The 19,900-nt window shown below is 49.2% G+C and overlaps 2 protein-coding genes across 4 annotated transcripts in view; one reads left to right on the top strand and one right to left on the bottom strand.

The window, feature by feature from the left end:
* Positions 1-13,488, top strand: part of BAZ1B (bromodomain adjacent to zinc finger domain 1B) — a 59,140-nt gene extending 45,652 nt beyond the window's left edge. Inside the window, exons 14-20 of one of the 3 annotated variants that reach the window (XM_074345911.1) lie at positions 4,040-4,187; positions 5,241-5,403; positions 7,250-7,362; positions 9,602-9,747; positions 10,894-10,997; positions 11,297-11,667; positions 12,182-13,488. In XM_074345911.1, coding sequence (XP_074202012.1) covers positions 4,040-4,187; positions 5,241-5,403; positions 7,250-7,362; positions 9,602-9,747; positions 10,894-10,997; positions 11,297-11,654 — 1,032 coding nt within the window. In that variant the 3' untranslated portion in view covers positions 11,655-11,667; positions 12,182-13,488. Of the gene's footprint in view, positions 1-4,039; positions 4,188-5,240; positions 5,404-7,249; positions 7,363-9,601; positions 9,748-10,893; positions 10,998-11,296; positions 11,668-11,995 lie in introns of all 3 variants that reach the window. The other 2 variants (XM_074345910.1, XM_074345912.1) reach the window with 2 other exon arrangements.
* A 3,789-nt stretch (positions 13,489-17,277) lies between these two features.
* FZD9 (frizzled class receptor 9) lies at positions 17,278-19,645 on the bottom strand. Its single transcript, XM_074345913.1, has one exon. It carries the CDS (start codon positions 19,403-19,405, stop codon positions 17,630-17,632), a length of 1,776 nt encoding a protein of 591 aa, XP_074202014.1. The 5' UTR covers positions 19,406-19,645; the 3' UTR covers positions 17,278-17,629.
* Between the last annotated feature and the right edge of the window lie 255 nt (positions 19,646-19,900).

Below are 19,900 nucleotides of genomic sequence, written 5' to 3'. Positions count from 1 at the left end.
GCAAGTAGGAATTAATCATGTTGTGGATGGGAGGCATAGGGTTTGTTAGATTGAGCTGAAATTGGCCTTCTCATCATTGACACCTGGTCCTTGTTTTGCCTTTTGAGTTTATACAGAATGAGTAAAGCTCCTTAGATATTTGTGCACAGTTGCCATGTTCCCCCTAAGTTTCTTCCTGAGGCCAAAGGTGATATGTGATACAAGAAAGATCATTTTGGGTAAGAGGTAAGCAGAGCAGAAAACTAAACTAAAACTCAGTTCAATAATGGTTTAACTATTAATTCATGGCATAGATTCAGAGACTTCACACATGTGTCATTACCTTACTGGAATAAAGCATCCAGGTAACTTTCTAGATGAAGTCTAAGATGTTAGATAGTAAATAGTCCCCTTTGCTAAATCTCTTTTCATTAGGCATAATTTTCAGCCTTGCACAGTACTTCATGGGTTTTGTTTTTAACCTCGTGCTATACCGAAGCGTCTCCTTGATGTGACTGTTCCTTGCCATTTCTCTACCAGTAACATTTTCTTATTGACAACTAGTAGCTGTAGAATTCTCATTAAGTTCTTTTTTAGTACTCAACCCCATAGTGAAGTAACCTCTTGTTAGCTTGTCATATGAGACGATTCTTAGCTTGACTGGGGAGGAAAATATGAGCACTTTGCAGGTTTAACCTTGGGGCCCAGACACATAGTACACAAATGGAAAACATGGAAGAGTTTCTTGGAAAATCAATTAGGTTGCGTACTAAGTAGTTCAGCAATGTTCTCCATTAAAATGGCATTATGCCCTGCAGTTCCCCATCAAAGGTCAACTTTGCCACAGCTCTGAAATTTTCCACTGTCCTTTGCTTTGAAGGTTTCCACTTAGCATGGGCCAGGGTTTTTTCAGCTGGCAGTAGGTTGTTGCATGAGCTAATATCAGTCTCTAATCTGTGCTTTAGTTTCCTTATTTATAAACATAGATTATCTGTCAAATCCCTTTTTGTAAGTCAGTTATTTCTTATATTTAATGTTGCATTAAATGAGAAAGACGTATAATTTGGCAAAATCCTAGGTTCTGTTAGGTTCTGTGTTTACTTTGAATGCATTTGTCCTAACAACCCGATTATCTATTTTTCCATTTTAAATGTTCTTTTATGAAAGAATATGGTCTGAAGTCTCATTATATCCTTACCAAGATATATTGCCTTTTTACTGTTAGGTAAAGGGATTGATTCATGGTGACTTGCACCTAAGCCAGCTTCTCCTTAATTTTGTTATATCCACTTCTACCACTTGTAGGGCCCAACTTTCTTTAAATGTGCCAAAGAATTTGAATTTTTCATCAAAATAGTGTGTCTAGCTTCCCAGCAGTACTGTAAGACATCTACTTGAGGCTGCCAGTGTTGAATGTCAGAATTTTATCTTGTTGCTACTTTATCCATTTTTAAAACAGTCTTGAATATGGTGGGGTTGTTGTTGTTTTTAACATGCTGGACTGTTTGGAATTTTGTGCAATGGGAGGAGACTAAGGTGTTCTTTTAAATCTTGACGGCATATTGTTTTTGCCCTCAAAATTAGAGGCTGATTGGTGACTAGGCTGGTCTTGATGGGTAACTCAGTAGGTAAAACAGGATGCTAATGATTATCCAGTATGTTTAATGCTAAGAGCATTGGATTGGGGATCTGGAGACTTGAAGGGAGGCCTGGCCCTAAATTGCTTTTTGAGACCTTGAGGAAACCTTTTCAGGAAAAATAAGAAATGAACGTTATACAAATGTGCACAAACATTCATAACACTATTACAGAATAGCCAAAAAGTGGAAACAATCCAGTGCATGGATTAAAAAAATGGATATTACTCAGCAGTTAAAGTGAAATGAAGTACTGTTCCGTGCTACATTGTGGATGAATCTAGGAAGCAGCTGTGCTCAGTAGAAGCAGCCAGTCACAAAAGGCCGTATGTTATATGAAATATCAGAATAGGCAGATCTATAAACCAGAAGTAGATTGTGGTTGCCTAGGGCTGGGGAAGTGGTGAGTTAGGGTAGGGAATGTGGGGAATGACTTCTAATAGGTACAAGGTTTCTTTTTTGGGTAATGAAAGTTTCTAAAATTAGGATTATATTGGTAGTCGCACAACTCTGCAAATAGATGAAAAACCATTGACTGAACACTTTACAAGGGAAATTTGTTGTATGTAAATTATTTCTCAATAAATCTGTTTTAAAAATGAAGTCAAGTGAGTTTATTTTCAAGATCTCTTCAGTTTTTTATTTTAATGAGGCTACATGTGCTGAGTGCTCAAATTTTATAACTCATAGAAAATTAAGTAGAAAGCAGTGCTGTATACTGATGACTTTTTTGAATACGTGTATGCATCTGATTGTCCACTAGAGGACAGCAGAGCCTGTTTTAGCCATTCCCTGCGTGTTCTCAGTAACACTCTTCTAGGAACTGAACCTAAAATTCTCAAATTTATATTCCATTGAAGAGATTTTGGTTGTTATTACAGTAAGACAATCTGTGTTACCATGTGTCAGCTCTCCATTACATCAGGGGAGAAGACCAGTGAGGCAGCTGTGATGCGGACCTCACATCCTGCTGAGGAGCTCTAAGAGGGAAGGAAGAAAATTGTGTTATATTTTGAAGGCAGATGTTGAAATATCTGCACTAGAGGTTGGAGTAAGGAATGAGTCAGTTTCCACTAGAACTTAAGTGGCTTTTTAAATCGATTTTTGGGGGTGTTTATATTACTTACCATGTTATTCGTAAATTTATACACACAAGGCTTTCAAAGGTTCTCTGTTTCTGTAGGAAAGAGAAAGGACAGCCTTTGTTCCCTTCCCTCAACCCTCACACCCTAGCTTCAGTAGTTCAACTGTCTTTGTCCCTTGGCAGCTCTCTTCTAAAGCCTGTGGCCTTCCAGGATAATGGGCCTTTCCTATGGGAGGAAGTCAGTTACTTAAAATAGACCTTTTTGCCTAAGACAGGGCAGTGAAATCCAGCAGGGGTGTTGTCAGTTAGCTAGAGCTAGCCAAGTTGTAAAAGTAGCCGGCATTGCTGACCTAAACTTGAGTTCCGTCATGACCGAGTTAAGCATGTGACCTGCACAAGATGGATGATAGTAAGACAACCCAGTCTCGGCTTCCGGTGGGTTGCCTAGGCTTTACCTTGTCCAACTCAGTTGTCGACATGGATGCTCACCTAATTGTTTAGGCAAAAAGTGCTTTGAAAACACCCCCCCCCCCAATCTGCCTTTTGACTAGTAAAACAGCGAAACAAATAAATGAATTGTCTTAAAAAGGCATTTTTCTTCCTCCTCAGAATGCATATTTTATAGAGAGAGGGTTGGAAATTCCCAGTTATATTTTTCCTCCATCCTGTTTTGCTTTACTAATTCTAAATTAATTTGCATTTTCTGATAATGGGAGGAGGCAGTGCAAGTTATGCTGCTAGTAACTGCCCAGAATGAAATGAGGCCAACCCCCCTGGAACTTTACATTTGTCACTTAAGTTAAAAGCTGGTGATAAAGTCAAGAGGAGTATTTTGTGTCAGTACTTAATACTTTTAAGAATTGTAGAATGCTTTATAGGTACTGTTTACCATTTCTAGGCCCTATAGTCTGGGATCATGGTATATATTTGTGCAGTAACTGACAATCTTGTTGACCAAAATTTTATTAGCTACATGACATTGTTGCATGCTAGCATTTACACAGTTCAGGTGGTCCTGCTTTTAAATGATACTGAATCTTTAGGTGGGTTTCACTAGAAGAGATCTGTCTCCAGTCATTCTCCACCCCCACCCTGCCCTTGAATTCTTTGTGTGACCTTTGGCGAGTTTTTTCCACCCTTCAGAGCCTTGATTTCTTCTGTAAGATAAATAGGTTAGACTGGAGGAGTTCTAAGAGGTAAATGTACTAAGGATTCCTTCTTATCTTTACCTATTCCTTGTCCTCTATCAGTGTATACTTTCTGTCAGTATTATATGAATTACCCACATTTCATGACTTGAGGTCATGATAGTAATGCTGGCCTTGTTTGGTCTCTCTAGGTCGCATCTGCTCTGGAAAAATGGAAGACAGCAATCCGTGAAGCTCAGACTTTTTCCAGAATGCATGTTCTGCTTGGGATGCTTGATGCCTGTATCAAATGGGACATGTCAGCAGAAAATGCTAGATGCAAAGTTTGTCGAAAGAAAGGTATATTTAAATCAGAGTTGCTTATCTGAGTGTATCAGGCCCTAGGACTACCATTTCCAAGATCTTTTGTCTCCTGAAGAACTCTGTGTACACAGCTTTTAAATGTGGTGGAACAGATTTTACCTGCTCTTAAAGGTCTATAAAATTCTAGTGTTTTAAATCACATGCCAGCAAATCAAAGTGTGCCCTTTGTTTCTCAATTTTGAGTAGAACGTGAGCAGTTGATCTGTCCAGTCCTTAAATTTTCTACAGGGGACAAAATTAGTTAACCTAAACTTTTACATCTATTTCATTATCTCTGAATTTTAGTCACCATGAAGTAAGATGGGTGCTACCGGTAGAGGGCAGTATTTGTACATTGTGAAGAATACTTGGGTTTGGACCTTCTAGCATTGACTCCTACAGAGCAAAGCATTTGGAACTGTTTAATACTGAGAGTTTTCAGAGCCCCGTTATATGTAAAAGGAACTTGATGGCTAAAAGCCCCTCAGTGATTGACTTCTCAGTGGCTAAAGTTATCTTGTGACTTAGGTTAGGATTTAATTTCCAGGGATGAAAAGACCTACGTAAAATCATTGAGTTGCTCTAAAAACTGATGTAGAATAAAGGTTGGATTAGGGGTAATCATTTAAATTGATTTGGTTTATTTTCAAAGGTGGGGAAACCGAATGGTTTAAGAGAACCATATCAGATATGAGTTTGGAAGCATTTGAAGGGTCAGGAAGGAGGAGGAAGGGCAGAAAATGTAACACTTCATGGGGGATTCATTTCTTAGTGGGAGAGGAGCAGCAGAATTTCCTGCTAGCACTTGATTTTTGCTACCTCCTAGTAAATGTTAACTGTCTTCTAGCCCTGGGTAGATTTTTGGTATATAAGTTAGAAGACCTGAACCCTGAATTACCTATAGTCTAGTTTGTGCTACATCTCTTTTCAGAAGATGACTGCATTTTAAAAAATGAGGTGGCGCTGCACTAGAATGCTTGTTCCTCCACAGTGTTCAGGCTGTGCAGCTCTTTCAGGGCTGTGGCTGTGCTCCTGACAGTGCTGTGTAAGTTTCTCTTCTTGCAGGTGAGGATGACAAGCTGATCTTGTGTGACGAGTGTAATAAAGCCTTCCACCTGTTTTGTCTGAGGCCTGCCCTCTATGAAGTACCAGATGGTGAGTGGCAGTGCCCAGCCTGCCAGCCTGCTACTGCCAGGCGCAACTCCCGTGGCAGGTGAGAATTTCTTCTTTTAAAAACAAATACATTAATTAAATAGCCGTTATACTTAAGCTTCAGCTACTCAAACTGAATAATGCTGAGGAGCTATAAGTTCATCTTTTGAGTATAGAACCCAGTTGTTTAAGGTATTACAGTGGGAGCTCAGAGGGCTCTGATTTTATTTTAGCTTAATGTTGACATTTCTAGTTTTCATTACCAGCAGTGTTTTGTATCTTCTTGACCATACCTTATCAAATAACAACAAATATCTCTCTGTCATCTGCTTCCACTTTGCCCATTTCTTAATTTGTGATGACTTCTGCAACTAACTACTGCTAAAAATCCTGAAACTCACTACCTTCCTTACCCATACCTACTGTTTTCCTTCCTTATCATGATTAGAACTTTGATATCAGCTTGGACATCTTCCTCTCCCTCATCTCCATATTTGTTCATTTGCCAGATGTTATCAATTCCATGTCTAGATGTCTTATGAATCAGTCTCCTGCTGTCATTCAGCCCTCTTACTTCTCTCTTCTAGGCTCCTTCAGTGGCTTGTCAACTCCTTATCTCATACCATCCCCCTCTCCTATCCATCTAGCTTTTGTGGTGATACCAGAATGGTTTATTTAAGACAAAGATCTGCTTTTGTCAGTGTTCTGTTAAAAAACTTCGGTCTTCCCATTGTCTCTAGAATAAAGTCCAAACTCCCTAAGCCTAACTTTTAAGACTCATATACAATACTAGCGTGAGTTTTTATGAGCCCTCATTCCCATGTTTGTGTTTGTTATAGACTGTTCATTGTGCATCCTTGCCTCTTGTGCTTTCTCCCGGCTGGGAACGTTCCCTGTCCCTAGAACTCCCACCTGAGCAAACTGTCCACAGCCTACCTAAAATTTCACTGCTTTTTAAAAACGTCCTTACATCCTTAGGGTTAATTGTTTCTTCTCTATGTTCCAACTCAGATTTCTCTAAAACAGTATTTTTTTTTTCTAAAACAATATTTTGATACATCTTGCCTTTGTAGTTAGTTTTATACACGCTGTCTTCCCATAAGATTGTTAGTGCCCAGAGAGTAGAGGTGATGCTTTGTTTTTCACCCTAATCCCAGTAAGGTGAAACACAGGGCCTTGTAAAGAGGAGACACCTACTGTTTGCCAAGCTAATACCATTGTTTTCCACATTGAAATATGAGGTTATAAAAGAGCAACTTATGGGCACTCTGGCTTGGTCTGTCTCTGAAAGGGCAGAGCTGTTTGATCCTGAGCCTACCTAACAGCATTACTCGGTTATTTCTCACTCCACTCCAGCTACACTTAGAGAGATGAAGCATGCTGCTCTGAAATGGTGGGGCTTTGGACCAGCTGTTCTGAGCTGGGATTACCAGTGCTTTGATGTTATGGTCATTTGCAAGCTGTTTCAGCTCCTGGAAGGGGGCCATGAAGGTGGAGTAACACCTGTCTGGGCTGTTTATCCTTTCAGTCCACCCCAGAGTTGGGGACAGCCTTTAATACCTGAAATGTTACATTATCTGGCTGGTTTTTGTGAGACAAAAGGAATAGAGTTCTGTATTATTTTGTGTGTTGAGGGGTGAGGTTGCATTTTGGTTTTGGTTTTTGTTGCCATTGGTATCTTACCCAAAGCGTTTGGGGCCTATTGGAGGAGGCATGCTGTTGACACTCAGGTTTTCATTCTGCTTCCTGTGTCCTGGCCTAGATTCAGGTTCCCTCCCTGAATCATCAGATCCGTGAAGTCTGGAAAGGAAAAAGTTGCCAAGATCTAGGTGGAACTTTACCTTTCTTAGGGCTGTTTCGGCCTAGATCCATGTTCTCTACAAGTATTCCCCTCCCCCCCCATACAGGAATTACACTGAAGAGTCTGCCTCTGAGGACAGCGAAGGTGATGAGAGCGATGAAGAGGAAGAAGAAGAGGAGGAGGAGGAGGAGGAGGACTATGAGGTGGCTGGTTTGCGATGTAAGTATTCCCTTGACTTTCACAGTTGGCATCACAGTCTTCTGAACTGACTTGGAAAGACTGGGTCAGCAGCAGACACCTGATGTTGCCATCCTGCCGTCTTCCTTTTCTCATGCTGTGGCTGTGGGGTGACTCTGCTGCCATGTTTTAAATGGGTTTTCAAGATGCCAGTTAACTACCTTCCTAGTAGGAGGTTGGGTGGCTTGGTTTCAACATCAAACTATGGCAGATCCACTTGGTCTAAGGTCTAGTGGAATTCGAGGCCCCAGGTATGTTAATGGCAAGTCTGCTGGTTTTGAAGCCCTCAGTGTGGGGTAACAAAGATCTAGGCCCATTGCCATCTCTAACAGTTCTTGTGGCTTCTGGTGCAGTGTTGCTTTTACAGAAGTTATTTTTTCTCTGGTTACAGTGATTTTCTCTTCCCTGTAGTGTGCAGGCTGTAGATTTGCTAGTTTGAAAAGACTTTTTTCCACGGTTTAGGTGGTGGTATCGGGAAAGTTCGGCTGTTTCTCACTAGACAGCAGCAGGGAAAAAAGGCCTCCTCATTTATGCTCGCCTTGTAGACATAATCTCTCATGTTCCTTTTTCTTGAAGTTTTGAGAGTCGTGTCATTTTAATGGTTAAATGTTAAGTCCTGCAGTCTAGCCTTTTAACAGCCTCCCTTTTTGCAAAATGCACCCTTCTTTGTAGGTTAATAGAAAAGAAACCACAGTTGAAGATTTTGGTGAGCTTTTGAAGAGAAGTACAGTTCCCAAGATCATAGCTCTGACCAGTTGTGTTTGGTATAAGGAGAGAGAGGGTGTTTGGCACGCCCAGGCCCACTGCACTGGCGCTCCCCAGACGAGAGGGCTTTGGGCTTGTACTCCTGCTCCCATCTTCCCTGATCCCACAGATTTTAATTTGGGGCACCTACATTTCTCTCATTCCCGTAGGGCTCCCTTTGTTCACATGCCATAATTTTTTTATAGGTATCCAGGGTAAGGAGACAAGTAACCTGTTAACTCAGGACCACTGAGTACTGCCAGAGAGTTGTGATTTGGATGCATGGTTGTCTGGGAACAGATTCTGTATATAGTGGCGTACCGATTTTGTTTATTTCCCAAGTAATGGTTGCTTTCCACTTTCAAGTTACTGCTCTCTTTCCAAGGAATTGTTTTCCTCTCCAGGTTTCTGGGGCCTTGTCTACCAAAAGGATCTAGGAAGTATTTGGTACTTCAGAGCCTTTTGTCTACTCTGCCTTTTAGTCCACCAGTGACGTGGTTCCCTAGTACAACTCAAGGCCCTGGACTGCTGGCTGCCCCTAGCAGCCTGCCTTTCATCCTTGGCACCCCATCTTCTTACTCTCTCTTCCTAGCCTGGTCTTGAACTTAGAGAACCTAAAATAGTCAGTGAAGGGGCATTCATGGTCCAGAAGTAGACTATAACAACATTGGTTATTGATTCTCTGTATCATTGCTTCTGCATACCCCCATCTCTGTCCAAATGCCCATCCCCCCTTTCTGGGGGAAAATTTGCTTAGGGGAGAAGCTTTGAGCTAATCCTTGTGGAGCATTGAGGACGTATTGAGAAATACTGGTTTGTCTGACGCTGAGCACCTGTAGTAAACCTGAGATACAGACAGTCTTGGGTGCCTTGTAGTCTTTATTCTCTCTTGGGGGATTCTGGGCTCCTGTGGAAGTGGCCTGGCCTACTGTCTGTGGTTTTCAGAAATACAAGAAAGCAGGACTGGGGCTAGCCTTAAATTAGATTCAGTGAGGAAGAGTACACATAAGTATCAGCTTTTCTCTGAAAAGATTGTTGTGGTGAGTGTAGGATAACTGGGGATTATGAAACAGGATCTATTCCACACTCAAATTCCATCTCACACGTAAGTACATACATTCTCAGGCTGAGCTTGGGCTGTGGGAATCCCAGCAGACACATCAGCAGATGGCCTTTCCTCCCGAGTGAGTCAGTTTACAATTGACTCCTCATTCCTGGGAGTAACTGGACAGGGTGGGGACAGAGGGTGGGCGTACTGAAGGAACTGGCCTTCTGAAGAGACTCTTAAAAGGTCTCTGGCAGATGATGAAAGGTAGCCATTCTTCCTCTGCTACTGCAGCCTAGTGTCCTGTGAGGTAGGCAAGTGCACCCCTGACCAAAGGAAGCCATCGCTTTGCTTGTCCAGAGTATCGCCCTTTTCGTGGGCATGCTCCCTTCAGCCTCAGTTCTGCTCTGAATGCATATTTTTTTGTTTCAGTGAGACCTCGAAAAACTATCCGGAGTAAGCAGGGTGTCATCCCCCCTGCAGCAAGGCCAGGCCGACGACCAGGTAAGAAGCCGCATCCTGCCAGGAGGTCCCGGCCCAAGGCACCACCTGTGGAAGATGCCGAGGTTGATGAGCTGGTGAGAATTACTTCCCATCCGCCCTCCAGCATTTGTCCCGTACCCCCCACTCCAGTCCTGGGTACTCATCAGGCGACAGGTGGAGCCTCCCCCTGCTCCCTCCTCCCTGACTTTGGAGGCTGATGGGGCAGATGGGTGGGCCTGGAGGCAAACGAGGCGGCAGGCCCTCCAGGAACGGCTATGTCCGGCATCCCTGCTGCAGCCTGCAAGCGTCTCCTCTCGTTAACAGTCAGCCTACGACTTGTTAAGGATTTTAAAATAGTCTCCATGTGTCTCCCGTGGCTCAGAGGGGCTGGGTCTCTGTTGTGGGAATGTCAGCAATGTTGGAGCCTCACTTACTCTTGGGTCTTTCGCCGACAGTTGTCACGGGAGGGACGTTACCCTCCCCTCTGCTCCTCAGCCAATGTAATTTTAGTGGTTTTGATTTAGATTTCACTTGAGCTTTGAAGAACGAAAAGAGGCTCTTGAAAACTTGGTTGTTCTGACAGATCAAGTTGGAGCGGGAGTGGGCTGGGGTCATAAAGTAAGCCATTAGAGAGCCCCGAGGGCATTCAGAGCATCTCCTGCTTGCCTGGCCCTGACCCCTCAACTCTGCTCCTCCTGCTGTGAGTTACAGCCTGTTACTGCCCCCTGGAAGGAAGGCCCTGCTCCTTTCTCTTTAGCCACTTAGCTCCCACAGGCCTGCGGGCAGGACCCCAAGAAGGAAATTGTACCTCTTGCTTTTTTTTCCCTCAGACATCCCAGCCCCACAAAATTGGCTGCTGGTGGTCCCCATAACCCGCCTGGCTTTCTGCAGTTGCTTGTTTATACTCATCCATGGTGTTACCATAATCCCAGGTCCATCTGCTCTGAGAGAGCTAGTGTCCTGTTGACAGTGGCCCTGTCTAGCTGACCTCTAGCAGGACCACTGTAGTTCAGCAGCTGCAGCCTGCCTCTGCTGCTTTGATCACTGTCCACCAGGGAGGAGGCAGGTGGGCTGATGCCCCCTGGCTGAGAACACTTCCTGACTGGAAGTCAGATGATTTTGACCATCTCTCATCCAAGAAAATGGTTGAACTTTTTCTTTTTTTTAAAGCAGATATACATGCCCTGTCCATTCTTTTTCTCTTGGACCTGCAATAACATGTCTTCTTTCTTTGGGGCCAGGTGCTTCAGACCAAGCGGAGCTCCCGGAGGCAGAGCCTGGAGTTGCAGAAGTGTGAAGAGATCCTCCACAAGATAGTGAAGTACCGCTTCAGCTGGCCCTTCAGGTGGGCTTCGTGGCCGCAGGCACAGAGGAGCAGGGCTAACCTTGCAGCTGGCGGAGGGCGTACCAAGCTGAACCCCTAGGAACTACCCCGATCCCTTCCCTCAGGACACATCTCAGTGGCAGGGAAATTAGCTTCCCAAACTGTCAGAGACAGCTCTGAGTACAAGGTGAACACATCTACTCTGCCTGCTGGTTGGCTGATCTCAGCAGGATGGGCATTCTGGGGCTGGTGGTTTGGTAACAGTGTCTGTCCATTGGATTCAGGGGTGTGCTAATCTCTCCATTTGGTTCTTCTCCAAGGGAGCCTGTGACCAGAGACGAAGCTGAGGACTACTATGATGTGATCTCCCATCCCATGGACTTCCAGACAATGCAGAACAAGTGTTCCTGTGGGAGCTACCGCTCTGTGCAGGAGTTTCTTACTGACATGAAGCAAGTGTTTACCAACGCTGAGCTTTACAACTGCCGAGGCAGCCATGTGCTAAACTGCATGGTGAAGACAGAACAGTGTCTGGTGGCTCTGTTGCATAAACACCTTCCTGGCCACCCATATGTCCGTAGGAAACGCAAGAAGTTTCCTGATCGGCTTGCTGAAGATGAAGGGGACAGTGAGCCAGAGCCCATTGGACAGTCCAGGGGACGAAGACAGAAGAAGTAGAGAGGCAGGGCTGGTAAGGGAGCTGAGGCTGGGGGAATCAAGGGAGAGAGCGAGGGAGGGTGGGAGGGAGATGAGAGAGGAAGCTGGAGAATGCGGAAGGGAGGAGGTCCCTGGGAGCCCAGGAATGCCTTCATCCCAGGCTCGGGCCCTGTTTCCCAAACTCTCCATGGGCCTTAATCGAGCAGAGCACTTTGGAGAGCCTCATACTGGGTTGGTGGTCTTTGCCCAGAAATACTGTGGGGGTAGATGGCCTTAAACCCCCTTTCTGAGAGTTTTCTGGAAGAGTCCAAGGGTATGGCTTTTCTTGTAAACCCAGTTCCTTTTCTTTCTTTTTTCCTAAGGTCCCTCCCACTTTGGCCACCACAACAGTGCCAAGCCCTCTGGTCTCCAGGGGAGGGATTACTGTATTACGTAGAAGGATGAAGGGTAATCAGGCCAACTGGGAAGGTGGTGTCGATTTTTGTAATCTATATTTATACACAGTCTTGTTTCTTTAAGCCCGTGCTCTGTCTCTCCCTCCCTCTCAGGTGACGGTATCAGTGAGTGCCATACAGAATTCTGTATTCACCAGCATCATGAAACAGTTGTGGTCTGTTGAGTTGATCTTGGCAGAGTAAAGGGACATGTCCTGCAGCCATTCCTGAATACCCTTCCCCTTCTTTCTGACAGCTCCCTCCCTGCTCCCGCCCCCACCTCACCCCCTCAAAAAAACCTAAGGCACTTCACTCAGAGACTGGAGCCCTGCTTGTAACCGTGCATATAACCTTTACTTTGATGGGTCTGGCCAGAGGGGTGTTGGAGCCTAGCCCACCCACATACCAGACAAGCTCTTACGGGAGCAGAAGAAAAGCAGGAAGAATTTAAATGTTTAACTTTTTTTTTAAATTGACTTTTCTAGTTATTAATGGTTGCTTGTTTCAGCAGTGATATTGTATAAAGAACATCTTGTAAAAATATTTGTCATCTTGCTTTGGCACATGTACAGTACAATTTATATGATAACGTGTTTGCTTTACTTTACTGCATCTCAGCCCATCCTCTCTCCTTTAGAGAAGTTGGGTTGGAGCTCATCAGGGCAGGCAGTGGAACCTGGTCAGGACGGTCCCTCTGCCTGCCCTGGTGGCCGTTTCCACCGCCCCTACCTGCAGCCGCCTCTGCCATGCTGTTCTGGCCTCAGAGTTCCAGAATCTCAGTGCTCCGTTTTGGGGGGAGGGATGGGGAACGGATGGGGAACGGAGGGCAGGAGGAGGGGTGCAGCGGCCCCACCCCACAGCGAGTCTAGTTAGTAGTTATGTTTAGGGAAAACTTTGTAGTCTTTCCTGTTTATGGCAGATTTTGATAAAAAAGCAAAACAGGGTTTAATTTTCTTTTCTATAAACTTTGAATTTGGAAATTTGGAGCACCTAAGCTCTTCTGTACCTTATTTAAGGGAAAAGAAATCCAAGGGGATTGCAGCTCACAGAACCTGAGAATAAAGCCTCTTAAAGTGAAACTTCCAAGCTGTGGTCCCTGTCTCCCCATCCTCCTTGCCTCCTTGGGATTTGCTCCAGGGGCTGCTGGATAGGTTTACCGTCCTGGCTCCCGCAGGCTTGGGGTTAGCACTGACGTTACCATTTCACAGTCCCATCTGCCAGCACCTTCCCTGCCTTTTACCCTAGAGCCAGTCTGTTCTTGTTAACAGTGAGAATTCCGTGTTCCCACTTCAGTGATACCTGAGTTGTTTGTTGTTTTTTTAAACTGTTTTATGGAGGAAGGGCCCCATTAAAGGGTAAACTTGTAATAAATTGGAATTTCAAATAAACATTATGTACTTGTGTTTATAAAGAAGAAACAATTCTGGTGAATTTTTCTTTGTGCTCTTGGAGGTGGTAGCAGACAGGGCAGCCCCAAGCACTGTTTTCCCATGGACTCTTGGAACCAGTTCTTCAGGCTCAAGAGGACCTCTGGCTTAGTCTTTTTAAGCGCAGGTCAGATCCATCTACTGCATTTCTTTGCTTCCAGGAGAAATTTCTGGTGCCCTGGGTAACTGAAGCCAAGACCTTCAAGCCTCTCCTGGCCTTGTCTCTGTCTCAGCCCCCCTCCCCAGATTTCATTAGAAACTTCTAGGAATTAGGAGGAAGTATTTTTTAAGGCTTCACTATGGGAATTTGTGTAGTCCTTTAGGACTTAATTTTGGGGTAACTCCTGACATTTTAAAACACTTCTTTTCAAGGAAAATTTCAAACATACAAAACAAATTCCCATGTACTGAGCTTCAACAATCCTACCGCATAGCCAGTCTTGTTTATTCATGCCTTCATTTATTTTTTATGCTGGGAGTTTATTTTATAAAGTCAGAGTGGTTGATGGGAGTAGGTCACTGCAGGGCGACAGCCCGCCTGTGGAATCCCAGGATTCTGCCGAGCCGCCGCATGATCCCATTTACTGAGAAGTGAAACCGCCTGCTTCTGACCAGCTGCACCGGGGACAGCACAAGGCAAAATGGGAGGAAATTTGAGGAGAAACCTAAGCCCTGGGTGCGGGTTCTGCCACTGACTGGCTTTGTGGCCTTGGAGAGCATGGGCTTCCAGCCAGGCCTGCACCGAGCCCTGGGGATTTTCAGCCCTGCTGGGGAGGAAGCGGTTTGCCCCAAGGTCAGATTGAATTTGACCAGCCTTCCAGCTCTGGAAAGGGAGTTGGGTTACCCCTGAGCATTTTCCCCACAAGCACAGCTGGACTAGGGGCTGCCAGCCCACACCTGTGAAGTCCTGTCCTGGGGTGGGTTTCTTAACGTGACACTAGGATAGTACCTGTGGGGCACTGTCACCTCATCTAGGGTCTGTATCCTGGTCTTTCTTGATTGTCCCAGCGCGTGCCTCCCTAGCAGGGTGTGACCTTGGGGGAAGCACCTGATTTGGGTTGACTGCTGCAGATGGAGCCGAGAACTTTTTTCCTGAGGATAAGGGTCTGAATCATTACTCTGGTACAATCTCCCTCATCCTACCTACTCCTCTTTTTCCCCAAACCCTGTTCCTGGGGAGGGGGCACAGTCCAGGGTGGCAGTGAGGTGGTGTTTGGATTCCAAGGCAGCTACTCATGGGCAGTGCTGCTTCCACTAGGGAACCACGTCTCCAACTTGCCTGAGACCCAGGGTCCCCTCAGCAGGATGCTGAGTGAGATACTCAAACCAGGTAGGAAGAGAAGGTTGCTGTTCCATTACCACTTCTGCTGTAACCCTGTCCAGGGCCTCCGGGCCTTTTCACTGCCCTGGAGCATCCTCCTTTGGGGTGGAACTAAGCAGGGGGTGAGGGCAGCTACTGACCACCTGGGGCCTCTCCTCAGTCTGACTCCAGTGAACTTTGAATTGTTACCTTGGAACTGATGCTGACTGAGGTCAGGGCTCAGAAGTTCCCTTAAGAACAAGCTCAGGCTTGGCCCTCACAGACAGGCCCAGCGGGCGTGGACATGCACATGTGCTGCTCTGAGGAGCCATGTGCTGGGCTGCCACGGCCACCAAGGGATGGCGTGGGGGTACACCCTGCACAGGCCAGCAGGTGTTGGTTTCTGAGGCATTTCTGTTGGGCTCTGGAATTTCCTTTTTGAGGGTTGGGGGAGAGGTTTCTGTGGACAAAACCACCCTTCCAACTCACCCCACGCCCTGCCAGAATCCATGGTGTGGGAGTCACAGGAGCTCTGGAGGCCATAGTCTCCCTTGCTGTGTGATCCTGAGCCAGTCAAGCCCTTCAAACGCTTCTCTTGTCCGTGAAGTGGGGAGAGGAGGATCATATGGAGGGCCACTGTAAAACGTCTTCAGTACTGTTCCCATCTTCCTTTTCCTCCAGAGTGGGACTTCTCCATAGTATCTTCCAGCACTGAGATCCCTCCCTCTCTAATTTCCCGGCCTGTGTGAACCATCCCTGCCCCCATCCCAGTTGTCCTAGAAGCCAATCTTGTCTCCACTGAGTGGGACATCGGGACATAGCCAAGTGCCACCCTCTGCCCCCTCCACTGACTGGCAAGGAATAGGGTGAACCAGTGCTGCTCCTGATACTCGCCCTCCCCTCCACCCTTGGCCCATGCACATCACTTGCCTTTCTCTTCCCCTTCTCTGGAATCCTCTCATGACTCTGGCTGCCCCTGCCTTGAGCAGCAGGCCCTGAGCAGCTTCAGCTTGACTCCTACAAATCTGCAGCCACTGCCCCTCCCACTCCCAACTTGAGCCCCTGTCACCTTCTATATACTCCTTCTGTTCCTCAGTCAGGGACCCTCACGGGGGTTTCAAGGTGTTATGGTCACTTGGCTTTGCTGGTCAAAGGTGGTGTGGGGACTTCCTGTGTTCTCTATGAGAAGGGCAGGATTTAGATTGGGGGTGACATTCTGTGTGCAAGAAAAACATAAGCAAAGGTGTGAAGATCACAAAATTCCCCTTGGGAATCAGTACTGTTAATTGTGGTGAGGGACAGCCCCTTCCCCTCAACCACTGAGGGAGCTGACACCACCTGTTTGATCTCCATTTGGTTTCTTGGCCCTGTGAGATTGGTGGTTGGTGCAGGGTTAAGGGCTCTGGGTTTGTGGGGCAGGGCTCAGCCCTACTCTTGATACTGAAGTAGTTGACCTTGGGCCTCCCCTTGGCTGGCAGTGGGGCTGGACCCTTGGGTCCTCCTGGCAGTGACAATGTAACATGCACCCACGGACAGTCACCAAGATGCTCACAGTGGCCAAAGTAGAGGCCAAGATGGGGACCCCCAAGGTCTGACCCCATGCTGATGGAGACAGGGTCTCCAGGATGGCCACACACAGCTCACAATGGACAGAGGTGGCGCAGGTCCCAGCAGCCCTGCACTTCCCTGGCACCAGATACACACAGTACCTTTTCCTAATCTGGTACACGAATATGCAAGCTGCCTCAGGGGAGCCCTGCCCCTGCCCCATTTCTCACAGCTGCACTCAGCACCTCAAACCTTTCCACAGCCCTTTAGGGGCTGGGGGCCCGATTCCCACTATCCTCCATATCTCTATGCCTGTGTATACTACCAAGATGCTGGCTAATAGTCCAGCCCCTTCACCCAGAGGACGAGGGGGTGAGTGGGTGCTCTGACCAAGGAGTGAAGGGGCTACATCAGTAATCTTCAAAAGCAATGAGGACAGTCAGAGTCCAGCCTCAGCCCTCAGGCCCCAGGGAGGGGACGGCAAAATAGATCCACAGCAAGACAGTGGGAGCAGGTCCATCTGGAGGACCTTTGAGACAGGCTGATGCCCTCATTTTTTACATATATGAGGAAAGCGGGGTCTTACAGCTCCCATACAGGCTAGTTTCCCCAGGGCCAAAGGTGGGAGTGTCATCCCAGGAGATTCCCTGAGTATCCCAGCAAGCAGTCCAGTCTCACCTTGGGCAGCGGAAACCCAGGGCTCAGAAAGGCAAGCAGGTTGCCAAACGGAGCAGATAGGCCAGAGGGGAAAACTCACTCCAGGAGAATCTGGGACTCCTGCAAAACACAGCTGTTTCACAGCAGGATGTCCTCCTGATTGCTGGAGAGCCAGGGGATGAACCCAGCACCCACCCCCAGCTCTGCTCACAAGGGAGACTCCTGCAGGGCCCTTCCCCTCCTACCTTTCCCGTCTCAGCCCAGAGAGGACTCAGCGGTGCCACACGGGGGTTTATTCCAGTCACAGCTTCCAGAGAAACTCAACAATAAATTACATCATTAAATAAACTCCCTGCTGCACCACGCCCCCTTGTACCTCTCCTCTCCACATTACCTCTGCCCCAGTACCCTGTGGGGACCCAGCCAGGCCCAACCCCTGCACTAGGTTACAGGGGAGTGAGCCTCACTGGGTCCTGACAAGTGAGGGTTGAAGAAGAGTCTACCCGCCCTGGACCTGGGCCCCCCTGCATTCACTTGCCTGACCTTGACAGCTGGGCAGCTGCTAGTCAGCTGTCTCCTCCGGAGGGGGGCTAGGAGGGGGCAACAGCCGCCCCAGGCAGGCCTGTGTCCCTAGAGGTGTGTGGGGTTCTCCAGAGTAGGGTCCGTCTTAGTCATGTGCAAGACGACGGTGGGGGCCTTATACTGGCAGTGAGTGCCACGGCCATAGCCCCCTGAGGCCCGGCAGGCCTTTGCCCGGGCCCGGCCAGCTGCCATCTTGCGGTGGCACAGGCTCTGCCAAGTCTGGAAAGTCTTGGAGCTCCATACCCAGACGCCGCTGGTGATGCCCACCACCAGCGACATGAAGATTTTGAGCATAAAGACAGCCACCGTGGGCACGGAGCCCCCTTGCAGTGAGCAGTCCCTCCGGCCACCGGGCGTGGTGGCCGCCAAGCACGGCTGCTCTGTGGCCCTCAGGCGCCAGAAGTCCATGTTGAGGCGTTCATAGACGTAGCACACAATGACGCAGGTGGCGGGAACGGTGTAGAGAATGGAGAAGACTCCAATCTTGACCATGAGCTTCTCCAGCTTCTCCGTGTTGGTGCCGCCTGTCTTCATGATCTTGCGGATGTGGAAGAGGGCCACGAAGCCGGTCAGGAGGAAACTGGTGCCCAGCACCAGGTAGCAGGAGAGGGGCACCAGCACAAAGCCGGTAAGCGCAGCCGCATCCATGCTGGCCACGTAGCAAAGCCCGGTCAGCTCATCCCCCGCCACCTTGCGCAGTGTCAGGATAACGATGGTCTTGAGGGCTGGCAAGCCCCAGGCCGCCATGTGGAAGTAGCTGCCATGGGCCTCGATGGCCTCATGGCCCCATTTCTTGCCGGCGGCCAGGAACCAGGTGAGGGTCAGCACCACCCACCACAGCGAGCTGGCCATGCCGAAGTAGTAGAGCAGCAGGAAGACGAGGGTGCAGCCCGTATTCTCCAGTCCCTCCTGTATCACGTACAGCGCACCCGCCTCCTGGTCGCAGGCCACGCTCTGGGCCCCAGCCACCGCGCGGATGAGGAACGCTAGCGAGTAGACGTTGTAGCACATGGAGAGGAAAATGATGGGGCGCTCGGGGTACTGGAAGCGGTGAGGCTCCAGCAGGAAGGTGAGCACGGTGAAGGCAGTGGAGAAGAAGCACAGCGCCGACCACACGGCCATCCAGACGAGCGCGAAGTCCTTGTCGCGCCGCGACCAGAACACCTCGACGCCCGACCCGCAGCGCGGCGCGCACGAGCGGCTCTTCTCCACGTACTGGAACTTCTCCGGGTTCTCGCAGGTGCCGCCACCGCCCAAGCCCGGGGCGGCGTCGCCGGGGGGCCGCGCGGGCCGCGGCGCCACGGGCAACATGCCCAGGCCCTTGTGGGGCTCCGCAGGGCCCACCGTGGCATTCTCGGGCGCCTCCATGCAGAGCGCGTGTGGGTCGTTGCGCGTGGGCAGCCGGGCGCAGTCCAGCGAGTCCGGCCAGCCGAAGTTGAACTGTTCCATGATGGGCGCGCAGCGCAGCCGCGCCTGCTCGCACATGGGCCGGCAGGCGGGGATGGGCGTCGAGACCTGGTCCGTGCACATGGGCGCGTAGAGCGAGCATAGGAAGAAGCGCAGGTGGCTGTGGCAGCCGTACTGCACGAGCGGCGCGAACTCGGCCAGCTCGGCGGCTGCCTCGCCCTGAGACGTGTGGCCCAGCAGGTTGGGCATGCGGGTCAGGTTGTAGCCGATGCCACGGCACATGGGGATCTCCATCATCTGGCAAGGCGCCGGCCCGCGCCCGCGCTCCGGGTCGAAACGGCCGATTTCCAGCGCCGCGCCGCCCGCCGCCAGCAGCTGCCACAGCAGCAGCGCCCGGCGGAGCGGCAGCACGGCCATCCCGGGCGGCCCCGGCCGAGAGCGGGAGGGCGGCCCCGCCTCACTCGGGCCGCGCCGTCCGGCGCCCTCGCACCCGCCCGCCACGTCGCGGGGCGCGGGCCATAGCCGAGCGGGCCGCGAGTGTCCGGGCGCGGCCAGACGCCCTGGGCAGCGCGCGGGGAAGCCGCCCGAGGGAGAGGAGGCGCCAAGCCGGCGGAGAAGCCACCGCCGCCGCCACTGGAGCGCCGGCGGAGCCAGAGCGGGCGCCGCCTCCCGGGGCCGCCGCTACAAGCCTGGGGGCGGGGCGCCAGGTGGCACGCCCAGGGGCGGGACCTCCACGCTCCGAACACACCCCGGGCCAGGTTTTTAAAGGCGCCGCGTCTCGCTGCTTCGCCGGGGCATCCACGCGGGCGCACCACCGCGGGTCTAGGTGTAGGTTCGACCTCGCCTGCCCCCTCACAGTTGGTTCTTCCCCTTTTGTTGCTGCCCAACTTCTCCCTGAAACCGTACAGTCAG

Source organism: Camelus bactrianus, chromosome 18 (genome assembly GCF_048773025.1).
Source record: "Camelus bactrianus isolate YW-2024 breed Bactrian camel chromosome 18, ASM4877302v1, whole genome shotgun sequence".
Lineage (NCBI taxonomy): Eukaryota > Metazoa > Chordata > Mammalia > Artiodactyla > Camelidae > Camelus > Camelus bactrianus.
The sequence above is the reverse complement of the archived record's forward strand: the minus strand, read 5'-3'. Positions and strand labels throughout refer to the sequence as shown.